This window comes from Gossypium hirsutum, chromosome A03, assembly GCF_007990345.1.
Source record: "Gossypium hirsutum isolate 1008001.06 chromosome A03, Gossypium_hirsutum_v2.1, whole genome shotgun sequence".
In the NCBI taxonomy this organism is placed as follows: Eukaryota; Viridiplantae; Streptophyta; class Magnoliopsida; order Malvales; family Malvaceae; genus Gossypium; species Gossypium hirsutum.
The window spans coordinates 49,830,034-49,843,933 of record NC_053426.1 but is presented as its reverse complement, the minus strand read 5'-3'; the positions used below and the strand labels follow the sequence as shown (position 1 = coordinate 49,843,933).

Below are 13,900 nucleotides of genomic sequence, written 5' to 3'. Positions count from 1 at the left end.
CAATTAAAATTTATTTTCTAAGTTATTTTCAAATCTGAACTCATTTTAAAAATCCATTTTAATCGAATTATTTCTCAAATTCCTAATTTTAATTTCTAAATCTTAATTTTTAATTCTATTTATTTTAATATTTCATTTTATTTGATATTTCCTATTTAATTTAATTATTTAACCTAATTACGGTTTTTGGTTCACTAACTCTCGATTTTCTTACCCGATTCTACTAACCTGAATTTTTGGAATGTTACAAGTGTTATCTCTGCTTTTAGATTCGTGGTCGCCCCTCCCAACAAAATCTTCTTCAAGATTCAAACTTGAGTTCTCTCTTTAAAAGTGTTATGTATCTTACCATTACATCCAATATTTGGTAGTAAAGTTAATGCTTTTATATTCAAAAGCAAACTTTAAAATTTCTAAAGCTTTATGCCTATTAATGTTTAAATTTATAAGTCTTAATTTTTTTTTTTTTGCTGTACATTATTAAGGTCTTGTTTATCATTGAGGTTGGAAAGTGTTTCTCAAAAAAGCTGGGAAAAGGGACTTCTAAAAATTACTTTCGAAAATTTTGATATTGTTTATCATTGATGTCAAAAAGTAGTTTTGAGAAGATAAAATGTCAACTTTAGGCATGGTGTTGTAAAATGAAAGGTTTAATGGCAAACAAAAAGCAACTTTATTGAAAAGTTCTTTTAAAGCTAAAAATTTTAGTTTGGGTTAAAATCCCAATTTAAAATCAAGGTTTAGTTTAAAAACTGATTGTTTACAATTTTTTTTTCAATTTAAAACTAAGGTTTGGGTTGAATAATACTTTTTAATATAATCGGTAAACAAAGCCTAAATAAATAATATGTTTATTGGTGCCTATTGTCTACTCATGTTCTAAAATTTTAAAATTTTTCATGTTATCTTGTCCTTATATTATATGTAAAGGTGATCATGGGCCGGGCCGGGCCGGGTTCGGGCCAGGCCCATACAAATTTTTAGGCCCGTCTAATAGGCTCGGGCCCAGCCTGGCCCATATTAATTTTTTTATTTCATTAAATAAAAAAATTTAAAAATATAATAAATCAAATATATTTAAAAACATAAAAACAAATATTAAAACAAATAAAAATAATACTAAAACAATTCTTAAAACAATACACAAATTAATAATATAATAAAAAATAGTTATATTAAAATTTTAAAATAATTAAAAATAAAATAAAAAATATATATTAATATATAATTCGGGCCGGGCCGGGCCGGGCTCGGGCCAAAAAACTCTTACCCGAAGCCCGGCCCGTTTTCTAAACGGGCCTCTTTTTTTTCCCAAGCCCATTTTTCAGGCCTATATTTTTACCCAAACCCTCCCATTTTTAGAGCGGGCCTTCGGGCCGGGCCGGGCCGCCCAGCCCATGATCAGCTCTAATTATATGTCTGTATCCGTAATTCTCAATCTTCTATATGCATGAGCTACTGAGTTGTTGATGATCAGCTTCCTAAATAGCAGCTCAGATGTTGTCGGGTAGAAACTTGACACCAAATAAATAGCCGCAATCGGATTCATATATAAAATCGAAGTTGGTCTGTTAATTCTACATTACTAATTTAACATTATGTAAGAAAGATTACAACAAATTATACAATATTACACTGATTCACGATCCCCACATCCATTGATTTGAGATTCAGTTTTCCCTTGCTTTTTAAACCCTAATACAAGATCAAGATTGTAAAGCACAGGGATCAAAGTAAAAAAGCAAAGGAAAACAAGCAAGGGCCCGAAGATCCAAAGTAGTAGCGGAAGTGCGGTGTAGAAAAGCCGGTTGCCGACAGTGTTCAAGATGAACGCTTTCTCGAGCAACTCCGATACGTACATGGGAGTGATGACAGAAGCCGGGTCTTGGGGAGAGTTGATAAGGACATTAACTTGGTTAATAAATCGGATCGACAAAGAGTAACGAAAGAAAGAGAAGAGAAAGAAGGATAAGATGGTGACGTATTTGAGAGACACCATGAACTCGCCATGAGCTCCGAAGATGGAATCGTTGAGCGGTCGTTTGACGCTGTATGTGCTGCTGATTACGGCAGCTAGACCGGCGCAAAGAAGGATGGAGGTTGTGGCCATTAGGGTTGATCCCATTATGGTGTTTCGTAGCGTTTGGACTGCTAGGATATTCTTTTTCTCGTTGTCCTGCAAGCCACATGCATCATACTTATTCAATTAAATCAATTGCATGAAATTATGTATATTCTAACTAATAATTAGAAAAAAAAAGAATGAAATTATATATATTTCTAGGAAAAAAAGAAAATAAATCGAAATTGATTTATCAATGAAGTAATAAACTGGAAGGAGAAAAAACTATGAAAGCCTTTTTATTTGAGTGACGTGCAAAGCAAAAGTTGGCTTTTTATATATTGTTGGATTAGTAGTTGGACCGCAACCTCTCAGCTCTTACCTCACCTGGGTGTTTCTAGCAATTGTGTATCTCTCTAGCAATCATCGCATGTGTATTCCATTTTCCAAATAAAAACATAAAATATGAAAAGTAATTTGAAAATATAATATATTTAAAATTTATATAACACTATTAATATACTACACTCTAAATATAAATATCTTAGATACGATTTTGACAAAATGAAAAAGATTTGAGCAAAATATAAATACAAAAACTATTAGAATATATATACTAAAAATATAAAAGAAATCAAAATAATTAAAAAGAAAAAGAATTTAAGGTTGGGCTAAATTTTATTCCTTGTTTTTTAACAGGTTCAAAAAAATTATATAATTATTTTTACAATTGTAATCATATTAACCTTTTAAAATAAAATGACAAAATAGGATGCGAAATAGTAAAAACTAAAAATATTTATAATAAATATTAATGTCAGATAATATATTTTAATTATAGGGTGATTTCCAATGAGAGAGAATTGTATAAAATATTTATACTACGTCCACTTTCAAGATCATATAAAACAATGTGGGTTACGAAAGCACATTTCACTTTCATTTAAATAATAAAAACTAATTATTTATTACATAATAGAAATTGAATGGATTTTTTTTTTCAAATAAGAACAAAAAGAGGATATTAATATTCTTTCCATGTGTGCACAAGTTTTTTTCTATTTGCGAAACAAAGATGAAGGAATGAAATATAATTTATATAATATTCTTTTTGTTTCTTAATATATTCACTAGAATGAGTTAATAATTAATTTTTTTTCGCTTTGTAAATTCATTTAGTAGATGAAAAAAAAATTAACAACCAACTCTACTATAAATTATATAGTATATTATTAGGAAAAAGCATGAAATTTATAAAATTTACAATGTTATTTGAATATTTACTAGTCTATTGTTATTCAAATTAAATGGTACAAATTGCAAATTCTCTAAACTATTATAATTATGAATTCTAATATTTTGTATAATATAGTTTTATAAGAAATTACCTAATTGTGTTTTAAAAATAATAAACAACATTTCAATTTTCCTCATCAAAGAAAGTATTGGAAAAACACAAGCTTTATTATTTGCCCATTTTAGTTAGACAAAATTTATTTATTTTAAAAAAAATATATGTTCACTCTGCTAATATAATTAATGATCCTTTCAGCACACAGATTAGAGATACCAACCATATTGGATGATGGGGTGATAATGATGTGGTTCATATCGAATTTGGAAAAATTACGATTATTATTTTCATAAAAGCATCAATCGAATTCTCCTAATTTTGATATGTTCAAAACTAAAAATAATATATATGATATTTGAAACATTTTTAGTTATAATTTAAAATTTATTCTATATTATAAAAAAATTAAATTTAAATAAAGAATAAAAAATAGATATTAATTTCTGAATTAAAATTTTAAATATATTTAACCGTATTGATTTCAATAAAAATCAAGTTGAAATAAAACAAAACACCACGACAAAAATTTATTTTTGATTCGTTTGGTCAATATTTGGATTATGTGATTTATTAATGAAACGGTATAAATGTGTGATGTAATAAAAAGATGTTAAGTAAACATATATGTAAAAAGAAATAAAGAGAGAGAACCTTCATGTTGGCAACGACCCAGTAGCGTCGACCACTGGCATTGGTTCCGATGATGGTTGTGAGCGACTGAGACCGAACCTTATGCCATAGCCAGCAATGATAAGCTAAGCTCATTGCTAAGCTTAGCGGCACTAAAACCATGTCCAAATAGCATGATCTCCACTCCATCTCTCTCTTCTGTCCCTCTTTAAGTTAGTTCTTAGGATGACTTTCTATTTTGAGACAATGGCACCTAACTCCCTCCCTTTTATAAAGATTTTTGGGCACGTAAAAACCAGTTAAAAAATAGTTTTGATTTTATGAATAGGATTTTGAGTAAAAAAATTTAATTTCGGATCAATTGAGTAATGTTTTTTCTTTTTATATTGATGTTGTATTATTATATATTTATGGAAAAGTTATTTTTTTTAGGATTATCTTAACATTTAAGAATATCAAATTTAGGCATATGATTTCTGACGATCAAAGGTAGTTTTTAAATTATCCCTAATAAGCCTAACTTTGTCCTTTATTTCTTGAACCAAAATCAATCCCAACGGACTTTTTTTCATTCAACTTTTGTGTCTGTATAAAGTCCCGTACGGTGTCATTTTTATACTCGAGTGATAGCTATTATTATAGGCAATTTTGGCCAACGGCAAATATTTCTCCTAGCTATCTACAAATTCAATTACACAACACCAAAACATATCTTCCAGAATCTAAATCACTTGTTCTGACTGATCGTCTGTCTGCAGATGGTAAGTAGTACTTAAATTCAGTTTGGTACCCAAAGTCTAGTTTAATTTATCCTAAAACCTGGAGGTAAACCTCGGATCATGATCGAAAATAATAGATAATGGCACACCATGCAATCTAACAATCTCTGAGACATACAGTTTAGTTAGCTTCTCGAGCGAATAATCAGTCTTGACAGGTATAAAGTGTACAATTTTCGTTAATTTGTCTATAATTACCCAGATCAAATCTTTCTTTTTCTGAGTCAAAGGTAATTCCAAAACGAAATCCATCTTAACAAGCTCTCATTTCCACTCGAGAATCATCACAAGTTGTAGCTAACCTAATGGAACTTTATGTTTGGCCTTCACTTGTTGACATATCAAACATTCAGATATAAATTTTGATATCTCATGTTTCATTCCCGACCACTAGTAAAGTTATTTCAAATCATTATACATTTTATTGCTTCCTAGATGAATTAAGTAAACATTGTTGTGAGCTTCGTTCAAAATGTCTTGTTTCAACTCTGAATCATCAGGTATATACAAACATTACGAAAATACAAGCAAACACCAACATTGAAACTAAAATCGATCATCTGTCCACTATCAACCAGTTTCAGTTTCACTAACAAGTCTGAATCATTTTGCTGTAATTCATATATTCTCGCAGATAATGTAACACCCCAAAACCCAACCCAAAAGTTTGGCCAGATTCCGAAGGCCACATTGGCTAGCAAAATAGCCCAAAACAAAATTTTGGTGAAATAATAAAAATCCCTTTTCAAAAATCATTTTCTTTTTATGACAAACGAAAGTCCAATGAAACCTGATTTGTGCTTTGCAAACAGTGTTCTTGTTATTGTAAAAATTAGGATTAACCACATTATCTTCCAAATCGATTTGCAAACATTTATAGCAATAGAAAAACTATAATTTAGCTCCAGCTCAAAACTCTTCGAGTAACTTAGACTCAAAAGCAAAAACAGTTATTTTCAACCCATGCATGAAGTTCAAATCTAATTTAGAAAAACAAAAAAAAATGCGCAAACCCAAAACTCAACAAAAGTCCAAAAACAAAACTCATCTTCCTTACAACCAAATAAAATTATTAGACTGAAATTTTAGAAAAAGAAATTATTAAACCAAACCAAACAAAATTATTTAAACTCCGAGACTTTCCATTGTCGAGCCCAACTTCAAAACACAAGAATTACCTGAAAGGGGAAAAACTAAAAGGATGAGCTACATGAACACAATATGAGTCTGAAACATAAGCAAATGGCAAAAGACGGAATAAGCAACAAATATTTCAAAAATATATACAGAAAACATACGAAAATCACAAACCGATAATCCAATATACGAACTTTTTTCCATTAACAAACAGAACACAATTATATTATTCCAACATATACTCAAATGTGTAATGAATGCAATGAATCAAAATCCCACCCAACCAACCAAACACCACTACAACCACCCTGCACACCACAATTGGCCTATGATAGGCCCATCCACCCTACACACCAAGAGAGCTATGGTAAACCCATCCACCCTACACACCACGGTAATAGATTTAAGCCACTTGAATTGAGATATGCAGCTAAGCTGACATACATATATTTATTGTTGATGTACCACTATTAGAATAATTTATAGTTTTAACCCCTCTAACCTGTATCTGTTGCTGAAATAGGATTACGGAGCATTACCTAACAAACGAAGCAATAAAACATTCATTTCATACCTCATTTCATACATAATCTAATTACATTCAATCACATACATAACATCCCTTGATCGAGGCCCTAGAAATACCTTAAAAACAATTCGAGACCAAATTGGAAACAATCATAAAGTACAAGAAAAAGTTAGCAAAATTGGACTGCATGGGTCACATGGCCTTGTGACCTACACGGCTCAGACACACGCCCGTGCCTCAGGACGTGTAATAATTGAAATAGGGACACATAGTCGTGTCCCGGCTTGTGCCTCAGGACGTGTAACAATCAAAATTGGGACACACGGCTGTGTCTCACCCTGTGTCCTTGCCCGTATAACTTTCAGAGTTAGGTCACACGGCTAAGCCACATGTCTGTGCGCCAAGCCGTGTAACTCTCAAATTAGACACACAAGCCCGTGTGCCAGGCCATGTGTTAAGCCATGTAACAGCCTGACTTGCATGCATTAAAACCTACAGGGGACACACAATCGTGTCGCCTGGCTATGTGTGGTAATGGTTGAGTCACACGCCTGTGTCTCAAACTGTATGGACATGAATTTGCCTAAAAACAAGCCATTCCATCACCAATTCAAGCAACCCTCTAAAAGCCTTTAACACACCTAGTCAAAGCATCAAAACATGACCAAAACCAACATGAAATGACTAATTCAAAAGTCCAAAACCATTCAACCAATATGCCATGCAAGGAACTTCAATTTCAAACATGCAAACTTACAAAAACATGTATATGTTGATTACATTTCTATTATCAAACATAACTCAACTTTTACCAAAACATACCTCAAATATGAACATTAACACTTCAACATAACTTACCATTTGAGCCATATCTTTCATGCATCATAAGTACCAAAATGACACAAACTAACCAACATCAAATGGTATCAAAACAACTTATACATGCCAAAATAACTTATTATACATACATGACATCAAAACACAAATACATTTGGTTATTATGTACACATTCATTAAACACCATTTTATAACATCCTAAACACATTCCAACATCAAATTCAACTACATAAGTTTATACATGCCACTACCCTAGGAGATACAAAAACTACCAAAGTTGATGGATAGTGGGAGCTGAAGGTTTAATCCGTCCAAAGTGTCAGCAACAACAATCTACAAAATAATCCACAAGAACGAATAAGCTTACAAAGCCTAGTAAGAACATAGCATATCATTTAATCTAACAATAAATTGAATAAGATTCACATGTTATTTGATTCAGAATTACTAAAGTCTAAACAAGGGCAAGTATGTGCAATTCAGGGGTACCGAAGTACAAATAGGGGCACGTATGTGCAATTCATCATTATTCCTCTAAAAACATAATAATTAAAGCATCATAGTACAAGTACACAAATAGAAATTCATTTCGTATTAAAACACTACGAACCTACCTCGACGATTTGAGCGTAAGAACAAAGTCGATTAATCCGAGGCTTTAGCTTTTCCCCGATCTAAGTCCATTTGTGGTCTATCTTGATCTAAATATACAAATTTAATCCATTTAATACATCTATTATTCAATTCAGTCCATATTTCATATTTTTCCAAAATTATAATTTTGCCCTTAACATTTTTAACTTTTTACAATTTAGTCTAAAGTTCAAAGTTTGAAATCTAAGCATTTTAATCCCCATCTCATGCTAGCCGAATTCACTAGGGACCTATATCAATCCATACAAACCATCATTTCATAAATTTAACTAAAACTTTTAGTAAATTTATAAATAAGTCCCTAAATGTCATTTTCACCAAAAATCACTTTACAAAACTTGTTTATTTATCAACAAAGACTCATAATCTACCATTAAATATTAAGAATCATACAAAAGAATTCATGGCACTACCCTAAATCTTTAACAATTTTATAAATTGATCTCTGGGCTAGCTAGATTAAGCTACAACGATCCCAAAAACATAAAAATAATTAAAAACAAAATTGAAACACATACCATGCAAGAAAAATTAGTTGACCGAATACCCTAGCAAACTTCCATGGTTTTTCTCTTTTAATTTTGATGGAAGATAGCTTGAGAAAGATGAATGAATTTTTGGTTTTATTAAATTTAACATTTATTTACCTAATTACCAAACTAACCTTTAAAAACTTTAATAATTTCAACAAAACCAATCAATGAATATCCACTAACCACTCAAATGGACTAATTACTATATAAGTCCTCCCACTTTAGAATTTCATAGCTATTAGACCCCTTTAACTAATAGAACCTTACTTTTGTACTTTTTACAATTTAGTCCTTTTTACATAATTAAACATGCAAACATCAAAATTTCTTAACAAAATTTTTATACGACCTTATTAACATTCCATAGACATTAAAATAATAATAAAATAATAATTTACTCATCAGATTTGTGGTCTCGAAACCAGTATTTTGATTTCACTAAAAACGGGTTGTTACAACTCTCTCCCTAAAAGAATTTTCGTCCCTGAAAATCTTACCAGAAAAGAGGTTGGGTACTGCACTGTCATAGTTTTTTCCAGTTCCCAAGTAGCCTCTTCTATACTGTGACGCTGCCAGAGAACTTTTACTAAAGCTATGCTTTTATTTCTCAATTCTTTAACCTCCCGAGCTAGAATTCTGATCGGTTCTTCACTATATGTAATGTCTGGCTGAATTTCAACATCAAGAGGTGAAATTATGTGTGAAGGACCTGATCGATACCGTCGCAACCTAGATTTATGGAATACATTGTGAATATTTTCTAAACATTGTGAATATTTTCTAACTCTGACGGTAAAGCCAATCTATAAGATACTGGCCCAATTCTTTCAATGATCTCATACGGCCCAATACACCGTGGAATAAGATTTCCTTTCTGACCAAATCAGAGGACTTTCTTCCAAGGTGACACTTTCAAAAACACTTTGTCACCAACTTGAAACTCAATGTCTTTTCTTTTCATATTCGCGTAAGACTTCTAACAATCCGAAACTGCTTTCAAACTGCCACGTATCACTTTAACCTTTTCTTCGATTTCCCATATCAAATCAACACCGAATAACTTTTTCTCACTAAGCTCAGTCTAGTATAACGAACTTCAACACTTTCAACCATACAAAGCTTCGTATGGTGCCATTTTAATGCTCGCTTAATAACTGTTGTTGTATACAAATTCAATCAATGACAAAAATCTCTCCCAGTTGCCTTCGAACTCCAAAATACAACCTCGTAGCATATCTTTGAGTATCTAAATTACTCGCTCAAACTGGCCATCAGTCTGAGGATGAAATGCTGTACTAAAATGCAATCTAGTACCTAGAGCTTCATGTAACTTGCTCCAAAATCGAGACATAAACCGCGGATCTCTGTCTAAAAGAATAGAAACTAGCATACTGTGTAATCTAACAAACTCAGCAACATACAACTCTACCAATCTCTTGAGTGAAAATCCGTACGCACTGAAATGAAATGCACAGACTTCGTCAAATGATCAACGATGACCCACACAGCATCTTTCTTTCTCAGTGATAGAGGCAATCCCTATATGAAATCCATCATGACATGCTTCTATTTCCACTCTAGAATCATCACTATTGTAGTAAACTTAAAGGTACCTGATGCTTAGCTTTTAACTTGCTGACAAACCAAACATTTTGATACAAACTTAGAAATCTCTCGTCTCATACTTGCCACTAGTACATCTATTTCAAATCACTGTACATTTTATTACTACAAGGATGGATTAACAAGTTACTTGAGCTTCTTGTAAAATTTTGTGAGCAAGATCAGACTTTCTCGGAACACAAATTTTGTCTTCAAAGTACAAACTATCATCAACACCGACATGAAAATCTGAATGAATTGTTGTCTCAATCTATTTCAGAAACGTCATCACATTTCTGAGCTTTGGAAATCTATTACAGAAACGTCGGCCTAGCTTTTAATTTAGCTAAAATCAAACCATCATCAATCAACGTTAATCGTGTGTTCAACGCCTGTAAAACAAATAGAGATTTCCTACTCGATGCATCAGCAACAACATTAGCCTTCCCTGAATTATACCAATGATCAAATTGCAATCTTTCAATAGCTTAAGCCATTTGCACTGTCTCAAATTCAAATCTTTTTGTGACACCAAATACTTCAGGCTTTTATAATCCGTAAAGATATGACATTTTTCTCCATATAAATGGTGTCATCAAATCTTCAAAGCAAGCACAATAGTTGCAAGCTCTAAATCGTGAATAAGATAATTCTTTTCATGTGGTTTCAACTGTCTAAAAGCATACGCTATCACTTTTCCTTCTTGAATCAAAACACTGCCCAAACCATTTAATGAAGCATCACTGTAAATAAAAAATTCTTTACTGGACTCTGGCTGAACCAACACAAGTGCCTCAGTTAACAAAGCTTTCAACTAATTAAAACTTTGCTGACATTTCTCGGACCATTCAAATTTAACATCTTTTTGTAACAATATTGTCAACGGCGTAGCAATCATCGGGAACCCCTTGACAAATCTTCTACAATATCTTGCTAAACCCAGAAAACTTCTGACTTTAGATACATTTCTCAGAGGCTTCCAGTCTACCACCGTAAAAATTTTGCTTAAATCAACTCTAATGCCATCGACCGATACCACATATCCCAAAAACTCGAATTCTCGAAGCCAGAACTCACATTTTCTAAACATAGCGAATAGTTGTTTTTTGCATAAATTTTGCAAAACAATTCTCAAATTCTGGGCATGCTCAGTCACATCTCGTGAATAAATCAGAATATCATCAATAAACACAACAACAAATTTGTCTAAGTATGGTCTGAATATTCTGTTCATTAAATCCATCTATACAGCAGGTGCATTAGTCAAACCAGTGGCATCACAAGAAACTCATAATGTTAGTACCTGGTTCTGAATGCGGTTTTCGACACATCTAAATCTTTAACCCGTAACTGATAATAACTGGAACGAAAATTGATCTTTGAGAATACCGTTGCACCTTTCAACTGGTCAAACAGATTATCAATACATGGAAATGGATACTTATTCTTGATCGTAACTTTGTTGAGTTGTTGATAATCGATACACAATCGTATAAATCTGTCCTTTTTCTTTAAAAATAACACGGGAGCACCCTAAGGAGAAAAACTGGGCTGAGCAAAGCCCCTATCTGTCAACTATTGCAACTGTGCTTTCAGTTCTTTCAATTTTATGGATAACTTTCTATATGGAGCAATTGATATCGGGGATGTTCCCGTTACCAACTCAATAGCAAACTCAACCTCTTAGGTCAGAGGAAACCCTTGTAATTCCTTTAGAAACACATCTGAGAACTCGTACACAATCGGAATCGATTCTAATTTCAATTTTGAAACCTTGAAATCAACTATATAAGCGAGATATGCTTCACAGCCCTTTTTAACATAATTTTGTGCTGACATAGCTGAGATTATATTAAATGTACCATCCAATCTATCTAACTCAATTCGGATTTGTTTACCATCCTAACATTGTAACACAATATGTTTTCTTCAACAATTCAAAATAACATCATACAAAATCAACCAGTCTAAGCCCAGAATCACATCAAACTCATCAAATCACAACAACATCAAACTAGTGAGGAAATCATAACCCCTAAATTACAGTGGGCATGATCTACATAACTAATTAACTGGAACACACTGACCCAGGGGATTTGTAACTTCGACAGTATATTCAGTGAACTCAACGAGTAAACTTTTTGTCTACTAATATAGTACATATATACGAATGTGTTGATCCAAGATCAATCAATACATATATATTAATATCAAAGAGAGAAAAAGTATTACCAATAACATCTGGAGCAGTAGCTTTTTCTCGAGCTCGGATTAATAGGCCCTAGCTGGTGTTTTTGTTTCAGACCATTCATTTACCTCGCCATTCTTTCCTCGACTGGGAGTAGCATTTCTAGCGTTTCCAGATCGTCTACCTCTCTGAGAAGTTGCTTTAGGTTTGTTTGATTGATTACCAAAATCATTTAGCTTTTACGGACAATTACGAAGAAAATGATTAGTAGACCCACAATGGAAACAGGCTCCCGACTTTGATCGACACTCACCAAAATGCCTTTTATTGCATTCATCACAAATAGGAACAGTTCATTCAACATTTCTAACACTCCCAACACTAGCTGTTGGAGAATTAACAAACTAAAAATTGCTTTACCTCGGTTTCTCTCTACCAGTGAATTCTGAAGGGGCAGCTGATTGACTTGTGTCATTTCTAAATTTCTTCGAGGGAGACATTTGAGTAGGCTTGATGACCCATTTTTGTTATAGTCTTGAAATTTTGAATCTGACTGTCATTTGCTTTTACAAATTTCTTCAATTTTTTGAGCCCTCTTCAAAAGTTCTACAAAAAAAGTAACTTTAATGCTGCTACAGCCATACGGATATCATCATTCAACCCATCTTCAAATCTAATACACATTTCCTCCTCATTTGATATGATCTTACGAGCATACTTGCTTAACTGCACAAATTCACGTACATACTCAACTACCATCTGATTTCCTTGTTTTAACTTAAGAAATTCTTTCTTTTCCCTATCAATGAACAGTTGGCTAACATACTTCTTCTTGAATTCATCCTGAAAGAAGTCTCAATTAACATAATCATTCAATGTCATCATGCTCAAAGTATCCCACCATAAAAACGCCTCATCTTTCAGTACGGATACTGCACACCTCAAACAATCTTTAGATGTAACACCCCTAACCCATATCCGTCGCCAGAATAAGGTTACGGAGTATTACCGGAGTTTTTATTTCAAAAAAATAAAAAAATTTAGACACTTTAATTCATTTCATTAATCATAGAAAAACCAATCAATAACATACACACTATCCCTTATATGAGCCTTCGAGGCTCTAAAAACACATTAGAAACAAGTCAAGAATAAATTAGAAACATATAGAATTTTTCAGAAAAAGATGAAAATTTTCAAACTACATGGGTCACACGGCAGTATGGCCAAGTTGTATGGACATTCGAAGTAGGGACACATGGCCGTGTCCCAATCCGTGTCCATGCCCGTGTAACTCACTGACTTGGGTCACACGGCCAAGCCACACGCCCGTGTGCCAGGCTGTGTACCTTTCGAAATGGTCTCACACGCTTGTGTGCCAAGCCGTATACTAAGCTATGTAATAGCCTGACTTGCAATCTTTAGAAAGCTACTAGCGACACATGACACGGCTGAGACACACGCTGGTGTCTCTGCCCGTGTGGATAAAAAATAGGCCATTTCCAAACTATTTTTCTCACCCATTCAAGCATATACCTACAATCAAATTTCCACATATGAGCAAACCTTCAAATTGCACTAAAACCATGCATAAT

General features: G+C 32.9%; 1 protein-coding gene across 1 annotated transcript; it reads right to left on the bottom strand.

Moving 5' to 3' along the window:
* Window positions 1-1,530: 1,530 nt before the first annotated feature.
* On the bottom strand, window positions 1,531-4,235 carry LOC107952400 (uncharacterized). Its single transcript, XM_016887661.2, has 2 exons — window positions 4,068-4,235; window positions 1,531-2,176 (listed from the first exon to the last, which is right to left on the bottom strand). Exons 1-2 carry the CDS (start codon window positions 4,233-4,235, stop codon window positions 1,631-1,633), a joined length of 714 nt encoding a protein of 237 aa, XP_016743150.2. The 3' UTR covers window positions 1,531-1,630.
* Between the last annotated feature and the right edge of the window lie 9,665 nt (window positions 4,236-13,900).

Excerpts from the sequence above, each read along its gene's own strand:
- LOC107952400 (XM_016887661.2), bottom strand. The coding sequence starts at position 4,235 with ATGGAGTGGAGATCATGCTATTTGGACATGGTTTTAGTGCCGCTAAGC. Across the intron at positions 2,177-4,067 it reads GGGTCGTTGCCAACATGAAG|GACAACGAGAAAAAGAATAT; the intron begins GTTCTCTCTCTT and ends TGTGGCTTGCAG.